At 33.7% G+C, this 11,784-nt stretch overlaps 2 protein-coding genes across 2 annotated transcripts; both read right to left on the bottom strand.

Moving 5' to 3' along the window:
* LOC136274916 (tripartite motif-containing protein 2-like) lies at positions 1–1,216 on the bottom strand. Its single transcript, XM_066082811.1, has 2 exons — positions 1,151–1,216; positions 1–1,007 (listed from the first exon to the last, which is right to left on the bottom strand). Exon 2 carries the CDS (start codon positions 971–973, stop codon positions 59–61), a length of 915 nt encoding a protein of 304 aa, XP_065938883.1. The 5' UTR covers positions 974–1,007; positions 1,151–1,216; the 3' UTR covers positions 1–58.
* Positions 1,217–9,488: 8,272 nt separating this feature from the next.
* On the bottom strand, positions 9,489–11,144 carry LOC136275104 (tripartite motif-containing protein 3-like). Its single transcript, XM_066083417.1, has one exon. It carries the CDS (start codon positions 11,142–11,144, stop codon positions 9,489–9,491), a length of 1,656 nt encoding a protein of 551 aa, XP_065939489.1.
* Positions 11,145–11,784: the final 640 nt, after the last annotated feature.

Here is an 11,784-nt window from a genome sequence, read left to right on the forward strand (position 1 = left end):
ACTATTGATACATGTAAATAAATAAACAGATAGTTTGATCATTATAAACACAGTTTGTTTACATGTAATATTGTATTTTCTTCACTTTACCTGTTGTGTACTCAGTCACAAACAGGTTGTCTCTGGTGTCCACACATAAACCACATGGATCCTGTAAATGACAGTTGTCAATGTAGCGGAGGAACTGTCCGTCCTGATCCAGGATGTGGATACGGTAGTTGCTAAGGTCCGCTGTCAGGATGCGACCCTGGCTGTCTGTTGTGATGCCGCGCGGAAAGAATGATCCCTTGGTAGTAGTGGGAGGACCAGTGTAGGTAAACCGGAGTTTCCCGGCCTGATTTACCACCACAACTGCACCGGCGTCACGGTCTGACACACAGATATCTAGGTTCCTGTTCTCACTGACGTATTTAGTTTTATATAATCCACCAGATGAATAGAGAGGTTGTCCTTTGTCGTCGTACTGAATACTTTGTTTCTCTGTGGAGCCAGAGTAACACACAACTTTTGTTTGTTTATAATCATCACTGTCCATGACAACCAGGAGGTCACCAGAGGAGGTACTACAGACACCGCGAGGTCTCCACCCCCGTAGTCTGGTCACTGTATCTATCCATTTATTCCTAAATTTGTTCACAGTTCTATCAACATAATCAGTAAAAACTAGATCCCCACTCCTTGTCACTGCTATGTCCCCTGGATTGCTCCCTGACCTTGTTATTACTGACTTCTTCAATAGTTTCCCACTGAGGTTGTACCGTCTCATGATTTTGTCATTACCTAACGTCCACATCTCCTCATCACTCAGACAAGCCACTCTGTCTAATAGTCTATAGTCGGTATTTATTTCTGTGATGATCCGTGGTACATCAATGAGCGGTCTGTCTCGGGGAGAGGACTCTGCACCGGGAGATTCCATGGTGTAGCCATGTTCTTCTGTTTTGATAGAAGACGCTGACAGAGAACCAAACATGGTCAGACACTTTGATTGGATTTTAAGAGATATTCTGAAGGAACAAAAAATCGATCACTAATAGTTTATCATACTTCGATAAATTATTCAATTATGTTCATATATTTTGCATGTTGAAAGTGCACACGTATACCAATGAAAAAGTAATAAATTCATTTAAGTAATGAAAAAACAAACCTCTACAAAAATCCAACATGGCGATTATGGTATTTTTCTTCCTGGTCTTGTTGACCTTTGTGATCGTCACATGATTAACTTATATATAACAAGAGTGGATTTATTTTGGTGGCATGAAATCAAAATATCGCTGATAAAAAAATTCCCGACATTAGTGCGTTTCCGCCCCCGACAGGAGCAATTTTTTTTTATCCCTTAAGTAAGATGGTGCGAGATCATTTGAATTTTTGAGAGGTTTTTTGGGGGGGCAGGGGCGGGGAGGGGGTGTGAAAAGGCCCAGAGTTGATTTCCAAGCACATGTGTAACTTCGACGTAAAAAGTGCCATGCCTTCCTTCATCAACATGTGTTGTTTGTTTTTAAATGTCGAGGATTTTTCTTAAAAAATTCGTTATGAATATATACAACCTCTATCTAAAGTTTCGCAATTGTGGTGATATTATAGTAAAATTGATATTGACACCTACATATATACGCCTCACTTAATTCATATTTAAGACCCTTAATATGGATATTACATAATACGTTCGTAAATCAACGTTTCAATGTAATAAAAAGAAAATTAACATAGAAAAATGTTTCTTAAACTTATCAAAAATATCAAAATTTTAACGTTGGTAAATAAAGTGATTTGAAGAGGAAACATTAAAGATATGCCAAAACATCCAATCTCAAAATGAATTATTATGCCCATTTTCTCAATTGTCTTTTATTTCCTCTTCCTCAATGGACGTGTGCGAACATTTCACTTTCCATACACTACCTTCTAGCATTTTTAAGTTTGGGCTCCTTCTTATATAAAGCAACAGTAACACACGGAACAGTTTGAACCAAGCACTTATTACGAATTGCGTAGATTTTAGCGCAAAACACAATGTTTTTTCTGCTTTCCGTCTTCGATTTTTAGTCCATTATTCTTTCCGCTCGTCTGTCATTCTGTATACAAAATCTTCTTTATTTAGCTTCTACGAATGACCTTAGTAGTCCTGTATATCTCGCTACATGTATCAGATTCTACGAAAATATTGTATTGTAATAAAAGGTTATGCCAATGATTACTCTTCACGGTAAGTCTGGCGAGCGGAGTGAATGATAACATTCAAACCTTATTACTTTTATTTTCCTTTTTAATTTTACTTAATTCTTTTTCTTTCATCTTTTACAGGTACCAATGGCCACACCGGGTGTCCACTGTTGCTGCACCAGAATCTCTGCATGCTTTTATATATTATTAAGAATAAATCATATATCATGTTGTTGGTAATATTTTTATGTCTTCTTTTTTTCCAAAAGCACCCCATACTATCGTATTTTAAATTGTTTGTTAAAATTTGTCAAAACGTGACGGAAACAAAAAGTTATGCATACAAATGATGGCAATATCACAACTTTCAGTTTTATTATCCCGTTGATGGAGATGATAACCGTAGAATGGACATTTTTTCGGCGTTGGGCATCCGTTTTTATTCTTACCATTGGAAAACCTTGATATATAGTATAAAACAGAGTGGTGTACATCCTCTTAAGTGAAATATTAATCTGCTCCCATTATCTTTGTCATTACACGAAGTGGCAGATATATTGGATGTAGTTGTAACAAGATAACTGGACTTATTGAGGTTTCGATGGTTCTGATAGACAACTTACCATATACATATAATAACTATAAGACGGTGTGATTTATCAAAATAATAATACAGCTGTCATTAGAACATAATTTTTCTAGATATTATGTATAGTTTCTTATAAAGTGTGTGTCCGTCAATTCTAAACCTTTAACTCCCTCCTCCTCCCCCCTCCCAAAATTAAAATCCCACACGGTTATTTACTTTCGGAAGACATACGAACTTTAGTTGTATCAGATGTTATTTACCTGAGGACTATAATTGTTAATGATTGAATGAAGGTATTTTGAATTACGATTGTAAAGTTAAGGATTCCCACAGAAAGCCTGTAAAATTTCAAGCTTAACTTTAATTTTAAGTTGGTATGGGATGTATGTCGATATTAATGTGTATTATTAAATATTATTCAGTACCATTGAAATACTTGCACCGGTTTAGAATTTTCAATTTCACAATATTCAACCAAAATATTTAACCAAAAATACGTTTTTAACATTTCTGGAAAGGTATAAATATAAAAAATCACCAGCGGGATTCTAACTTGTGACTTACATATCCGTACTGAACCCACTGCGCTACACTGTAAGATGACAGTTTTTGGAGAAAGAAACTATTTATAAAATAAAACTTAATTTTATTGTTAATTCCGATAAAAATACATCACAACATGGAAGTGTCCTAAAAACCAATATACAAACATGTCTACATGTACAGACATTTTAATGGAAATATTTTGCAAACAGTATGAGTTGAATTTTTTTTTACCAAATCTGTATCTTTCAGTTATATTTTATCTACTGCAAACAAACTTTAATTCGCGATTTACCGAACACAAACTAGTTCGCGACGACTAATTTTCACAAGAAAGCCTTATAAAGACCTAGATTGTATTAACAACCATACGACACGGATTGGTTCGCGGTGAGAAATATTCGCAACGCCGATGGTCTCGCAAACCTCACGAAAATTTCTAACTCGCGAATAAATGTTGGTTTACAGTATTCTGCCATTCTCCACATATATACAATTCAATTCAAGTACATGAGTATAATAAGAATCATCAAACCGCAATGTGATTAAAATCAGATCCTTGATCCGCTCCTTTTTTTTTATTGTGGCTTCACTTTGTGTAGCGACGATGAACAAGGAGCGGATCGAGGATCTGATTTCAATCAGATTGTATCTAACCGTTGAAAAAGGCGGTAAAATGTAAATTATTTAAAAAAAATTCATGTACCTACATGTAAAGACGTTTTATTCTTTCATGTACTTGCATGTAAGTACATGAAGGTGAATACGAGAAATTAAAATCTGATCGAAATATTCTTACTTTTATTCAAAACAATAAAAAACTATTTGTAGGACCGTAAAAAAAAACTTCGACATAAGCGGGGTATTCGAGATGATTGTATTTGAGATAGGACCAATTAGGAAAATTTATAATCATATTATATACAGAAAAAAAGCTCGGGACCGCGGCGGCCGACTTTGACATAAGCCAGGATATTTCATTTATGAGATGCCTGAATGTCTGGATGACACAATTTTTAGATTCGAAACAATTTTTTTTATCATGGAAAGCAGCCACTCTGGAAAACCGCTAGCTTAAAATACTGAGCACAATTCAAAACTTTTGAATGCAATGAAAATACTAATTTGCTTCGTATAATTTACGTTTTAAATATCATTATAATCATAAAAAGAGTGGAAGAAAAGCAATGAGGCATTGTCTGACACTAACTCTATTGTCAAATTATCCCAATACTTAACAACTTTTATTTAATATTGAATTGTGATTTTGGTAATAAAGAATTGTGTTTACCGTTAAATAAGTTGGATGCTTCCACATCCATGTTGCATATTCAAAATGATTCAAATGAAAAATCTCTCATCATGAACCAGTAGGTGCTTTGACCTTGATACATGTATATGTATGATAACTAACATACACATAATACTGGTAATATGGATATCAGGTATCATACATAGGCATATCTAGGACACAAGCACCTGTGCATAGTCCTTATCATTAATGGCTATAAAAACAATTAAAATCAAATTTTGATTTTTTAACATTGAAATAAACTATGTAAAAAATTCATTCTATTTTCAAAAATTATTTGTACAAAAATTTGTGATCAAAAATACATCATAGGATTTTCATCTTGTATAATTTCTTAGATTACATTACAGAAATGAAACTAAAATATCTTTTTTTACAATTTGTTTTGATTGGTTGTCATTTCAAATTAGTTCACAATCAGAACATCACAATCCTCTCAGTCTACAGTGCTCTCTGTGTATGACATCACAATAAGAAATCCTGATCCAATAGGAATTGAAGAATGTCATACCATTCTTAGAGTTCCAATTGGGTTTTTTCTCCATTTAGATAAAGATTTTCTTTAATTGCTTGCCACTTTGTGCAAATTCATCAGGTTTGCCAAGTTTCTTGGGGAAACCATCTATTTAGTGTTTTGGTTAGGGCATTGATGTTTATTTAAGGCATGGCTGTTAGCAAAAGGATTTCGAATACAAAAAGCAGTGAGTTGATTAAAAGAAGTTATAGAAATTTAACTGAACATAAAATCGTTATCAGGTTTCCCACAATTTGCAAAATGGCATTAACCTAAAATTTCTCTAAAGCACACTATCAAATCAGTTACATATACTACACAATGTAATTATTTCTTCAGCGACATGACATAATATAGTGTTTAGGCTTAAGCTATACTATGACTCAAGTCATTGTATGGCAATTACTAATAACATCATCCAATCAGAGAATATTTTTAATTTCAAATTTAGCAGTACCAATGATAAAACACCATAATTATATTTAGAATTATAGATTGTTGACCAAATAATCCCTTAAAAATAATTTGATTATTATTTGTTATTTGTTAATGCAATATTGTACTGTTAATGCTTTCTATACCCCTCAAGTTTTGCCATGTATCAGCCGAGGCAAACTTTACATCACATTTACTTTTATTTCAATACTATTCATTCTTACATTTGAAAAGAAGCTACTAAAGACACATTTTGTGCTTTTCAAGTCGGTTTTTACTTGATATCTTCTATTTCAGGTCAGATATTCATCACAGACACAAAAGTAAAATAATTCATGCAAGAAAATCGCTCCACTGAAAGACCCATGCTAAAAGGTTGACGAGGTGTTTATATGTCAACTCTTTTCTATGTTACTCTGGTTTTAAATACCCGTTCTCTTTTAGCACTCAGGTGTAACCTATACCTTTTAATTCTCTCATTTGCTTTCTCTTTACACAACACTGCGACAGTAAGCAACATTACCTGCATATTGAGTAAATATAACACATAGCCAGACCGTCTACAACATTACCTACACAGCATTAACCCTACACATGTGCACGATACTATACGGCAGTACACAAGGTCACCTAGAGACAATGTGCATGCTATTACCTAGCCAGACCGTCCATAATAATACCTTACACATCATTGCTTGTCCTAATTTGTATACAAAATAACATAGAGACAATGTTTATATTATTAAATATTGCCATGACGGATTGAAGATTATGTAACCAGTGAACATTTACACTGTGCAGAGCATTTCTTGGACATACTGAACTTACATTACTAGTACCTTTTACAGACATTTTTACCCAGACAGACTATTTTCGAAATGTATTTAAATTGAACTAGATTTACAAACAAGTTTCAATATTCAGTTCTGAATATTATTGATCCCTTCCACCTTTACTCTTCCAAGAAAATTCCTCTTTTAGCTGACTTAATTCTTTAGAAAACCTATTGTTGACTTTTACTTGTTATAAGCAAAATAAAAGAATATTTTTACAAACACACAATCCTCGATTACCTGTGAAAACAAATAAATTAACAAAAAATGACAGAAAATGTTAACACAAATATTTGATTTCATTCGTCGATTATGAATGTACAGTTACAAACGATAAACACAATGATTATTAACATTGAGATTTCAATTAACTTTGACCGAAGATTTTCTTCTTCACATTCAAAAAGTTGACCGTGAATAGTGAACTATTTGTACCCTTTTGAAATTTAATACCCCTTACATCTTTTAAATCTTTTGATATATCCAGCCGTGACGAATGATACCTCCATGATTTATTTGTCATTTATGGGAAAAACATGCGTATAAAAGAAAAGAAGCGTCAAATGACACATTCTTGTACATTCCAAGTAGTTCTTTTAAAACTTACTATCCTCCATTCTAGGTCAGATATATATCTTAAACATGAACGTTAAATAATTTATGCAGGAAAATCGCTGCACTGAATGAAATTTCCTGAGAATTTGAAAAACTGTTTATGTACTACATCTTTTCTGTGCTACCTGGATTTTAAATAACCATTTTCTACTAACAGTCAGGTGTAACCCAAGACCTTCTTTTTCTCTCCTTTTTTTCTCTCTTCACTACACGGCGATAGTAAGCAACATTATCTGCATATTAAGACTGTACATAATATTACCTAGACAGACTGTTCACAACAAAATCTTACACAATAATACCTGCATATGATTGTGCACAATATAACTTTACACAATATTTCTTGTATTTTATGATTGTACACAATATTACCTATACAGACTGTCCAAAACAAAATCTCACACAACATTAACTGAATATTATGATTGTACACAATATACATCTAACAAACTGTTCACAACAAAGTCTCACACAACATTAACTGCATATTATGATTGTACAAAATATACATCCAATAGACGGTTCACAATAAAGTTTCACACAACATTAGCGTCATACTATGATTGTACACAATATTACCCAGCCAAACTGTCCACAACAAAATCTTAAACAACATATTAATATTGTACAAAAATTAACCCAGAATGTCCACAAAAAACCTTACACAGTTACCTAAATATTATCATTGTACATAATTTTACCTAAGCTGTCCACAACAACATTACATGCATATTATGTACAAAATACTAACTTCACAGACTGTCCACGGCCACTTTTTCATGTGCTCTTAAGAACATTCTATTTTCGCTGATAAAACAATTAATAAATAAATTCTATATATATATATATATATATATATATATATATATATATATACGTATTAGTAATAAGTAAACTGCTATATAGTACTGTTTATGTCCTTTTTTGTTACTGCATTGAACAAATAAGTCAGGAATCAATTTCCATCTTATAATGGGGGGATTCGTGTTTCAACTGCATCACGAATCCCATCTGGTAGAATATGGTTAATTTCGTTCACCTTTTGCTATTGGTAAGATGCCAAATTGAATGCAAAATAGGAGCTTTCTAACAGGCCCAGCTCAAAAAGTCATCTAATATTTTTCATCATTCCCCCACCGCTTAAAGTGAAAGAATGTAAATTAACAAGTAAAATGATTTTGTTTTACTTAATAAAAATGTATATCTATTGCATCTTCTTATATGATATGCAGTAAACAAAACGTTTCTTTGTTTTTAGCAGACAACTGAGACACCTGACAAATTTACTTCGACAAAGATATATATGGCCCAGTATCTAAAATATTTTACAGACTTTTTCAAATGTATACAGATATTTTAGAATTTTTTGTCAGGGGATCTTATATCCTATTCTTTATCTTGAACCCCACTCCCTCATTTTCCATTTTCATAAATGAATGCTTTCAAACATCAAATAATAAAAGCAGGGTGACAGTCAAAGGAGTCTCAGACACGTGTAAAGACCTCAAAATGAATGTGATCTGAGGTCAGTCCGTGCTAACTTTGCTGCTAAATTACAATAAATCACAAAATAATCCGAGCTTTGATAAGTACGGACTTACACGGGGTATCATCATAATTCCAAGTAGTTATAGTAACCATGGTAACCTTAATATATGGAAGAATGGTTTCTTCTGTGTAACGTGCTGATCGACAATGACACTAAGTTTTACATAACCACCTGAGGTGAGTTGTGTATTTTTTCTACAATTCACAATGTCTTCATACTGACATGGAATAAAAAAAGAAAGCATATCGTTGTTTAATTTATGCCTGATTAAGCCCTTCGTAATGCATGCACTACTTGTCGTTGGTAGAGGCCTAAATAATGTACTTTAATAAATATATTCAGGAGAACTTTCTACCACTGAAAAAATGTATTTTTTGTCATGAGTCTATGCTATTGATATAGTCATCCACATTTTATCATTTTACCATTATTTCATTTATTATTCAATATATAGATATTTATAGTATATTTAGGTTTGCCATATACATTATAAAATACAATAATATTATATACTCAGTTTGATGGCAGGCAATGTTTAAAGTTCCAAATGACCACATTTAATCTGTTGACAGTAACATCCAATATATAAACACAGTTAGTTTACTTCTAATACATATAACAATCAGTCAGTTGAGATATATTACGGATTCATATCATATGTAAACAGTCAGTTACATGTAGTTTCTTCACACATTAAATTAAAGCAGTCAGTTTGTTGTCATGTAAACATGTTATCATACTAATTTAATTCATTTACATGTATTATTTAGCTATTGTCACTTTAGAACTTATTGAAATGAAATTTAATATTATGAACCGTTTGATTATTATAAAACACGGAATGTTTCATTTATAAAGTAGGATTGTTTTGAATAATATTACATGTAAATAAAACTAATACCTTAAATAGAATGATCACAGTTTGTTTATACGTAATATTGTATTTTCTTCACTTTACCTGTGCTGCACTCGGCCACAAAGAGATTGTCTCTGGTGTCCACACATAAACCCCATGGACGGTATAAATGGCAGTTGTCAATGTAGCGGAGAAATTGTCCGTCATGATCCAGGATGTGGATACAGTGGTTGTCACAGTCTGCTGTCAGGATTCGACTCTGGCTGTCTGTAGTAATGTTACATGGATCAAATGATTTCTTGATAGTAGAGGGATGACCAGTGTAGGAAAACCGGAGTTTCCCGGCCTGATTGACCACCACTACTGCAAAGGCTCCATTGTCTGACACACATATATCTAGGTTCCTGTTCTCACTGATGTATTTTATGCCACCAGATGAATAGAGAAATGAATTGTCGTTGTACTGAATACTTTGTTTCTCTTTGAAGCCAGAGTAACGAACAACTTTTGTTTGTTTATCATCATCATTGTCCATGACAACCAGGAGATCATCAGAGGAGGTACTACAGACATTGCGAGGTTTCCATCCCTGTAGTCTGATCACTGTATGTGTCTGTGTATTCTTGTCTATGTTCACAGTTCTATCCCAGTAATCAGTATAAACAAGATCCCCACTGCCTGTAACTGCAATGTCCCATGGGCAGTTCCCTGACTTGATTTGTACGGACTTCACTAGTTCCCCCTTGAGGTTGTAGAGTCTCATGATTTTGTCATTACCACACGTCCACATCTTTTCCTCACTAAGACAGGACACACTGCGTAGCTCAAATCTTCCATACATGGTCTTTATCTCTGTAATGATCCGTGGTACATCAATGAGCGGTCTGTTCAGCGGAGAGGACTCAACAGCGGGAGAATTCATTGTGTTACCATGTTTGTCTGTTTTCGTAGATAACAGAGAACCAAACAGTTGATTAAGCTGTTCTTTGTTGACTTTCTGAAGGGTGAAACTTGGAAAAGAAACTGAGAGATTAGGAGGCAGTCTTCTGAATTCACCATTCCTGGATTTGTAGGCACAGACTAGGCGGACATCATTGGAGTGCAGTAACTTATTTAGTTCAGCAATTCTTTGTGTGATTTCATAAATGGTACGTGTGATTTCATCTTCCTGTTTATTTAGGACAGACAGATTTTTGGAGTCCATTTCGCCAAGTTCTAATTTCAGTTTCTGTATAATGTTGTTTATTTCTTTGTGCAAGTCTTCTCCATGTTTGTTGATTGCTGATGCCACTTTCGGTGAATTTTCCTTCAGAGCATCTTTCTGAATTGGGATGATAGATGCAATCTCTTGGTATTTAGGATAAATTGATTTCTGTAATTCTTGTAAATCTTTTTGAATGACATCTTTGTTGTTGATTATGGTTTTTATTATTTCAATAAATTTATGGCCTTGGTGTTCTTCAGATGAATCACATATTACACAAATAGGAATGTCACATTGTTCACAGTAATGTTCACATATATTTGAGGAATGTTTTTGACACTTAGGAGTTAATCTCCTTTCTTCAAATGTCACCACATTGTGTTCTTTTGATTGATCTGAGAGATGGTCCCCCTCACAGGCTTCACACAGATATTTGTTACAAATGACACAGTACAAAAGATGGCCAGTGGTCTCACAGTGATGACACCGTAACACATCCTGAAGGCTGTACTCAGGGTCCATGGTTAGACACTTTGATGGGATTTTAAGAAATATTCTGAAATATATCGATAACTTCTAGTTTAATATACTGCAGTAAATTATTTGATTAATTTCAACGAAACATCAAGGGTTGTAAAATCTTAATCATGCATGTTGAAAATGCACACGTTTCTTGATTACTTAACGTCTTGTATTTTTTTTTTTCATTTTTCATCGAAAAATTAAAAAGAATACACCGATTAAGAAACACACCTCAACAATCCAACATTTCGATTACGGTATTTTTCTTCCTGGTCTTGTTGGCCTATGTGATCGTCACGTGATTTAATTATATATAGCAGGGTGGATTTATTAACATCAAAACATGACTGGAGCAAACTAATTTCCGAATTCCACTATGAATTTGGAGTTTTTTCGCCCGTGCGAGGGGCTAATTATTTATTTGAGATGAAAAACAATGTATAAGAAATATAACTATCCCAGTTTTGTTTAAAGCGAGGTCATTTGAATTTCTGATGCGTGTTGGTATTTTTTTTGGGGGGTGGGGGGGAGAGAGAGAGAGAGAGAAGGCGGGCTTCATTTTCAAGCACATGTGTAATATCGTCGTAAACAAAGGCTAATGCCTTGCTGGATGCACCTCTGTTTTATGCTACTAAATTTT

Source organism: Magallana gigas, chromosome 4 (assembly GCF_963853765.1).
Source record: "Magallana gigas chromosome 4, xbMagGiga1.1, whole genome shotgun sequence".
NCBI lineage: Eukaryota > Metazoa > Mollusca > Bivalvia > Ostreida > Ostreidae > Magallana > Magallana gigas.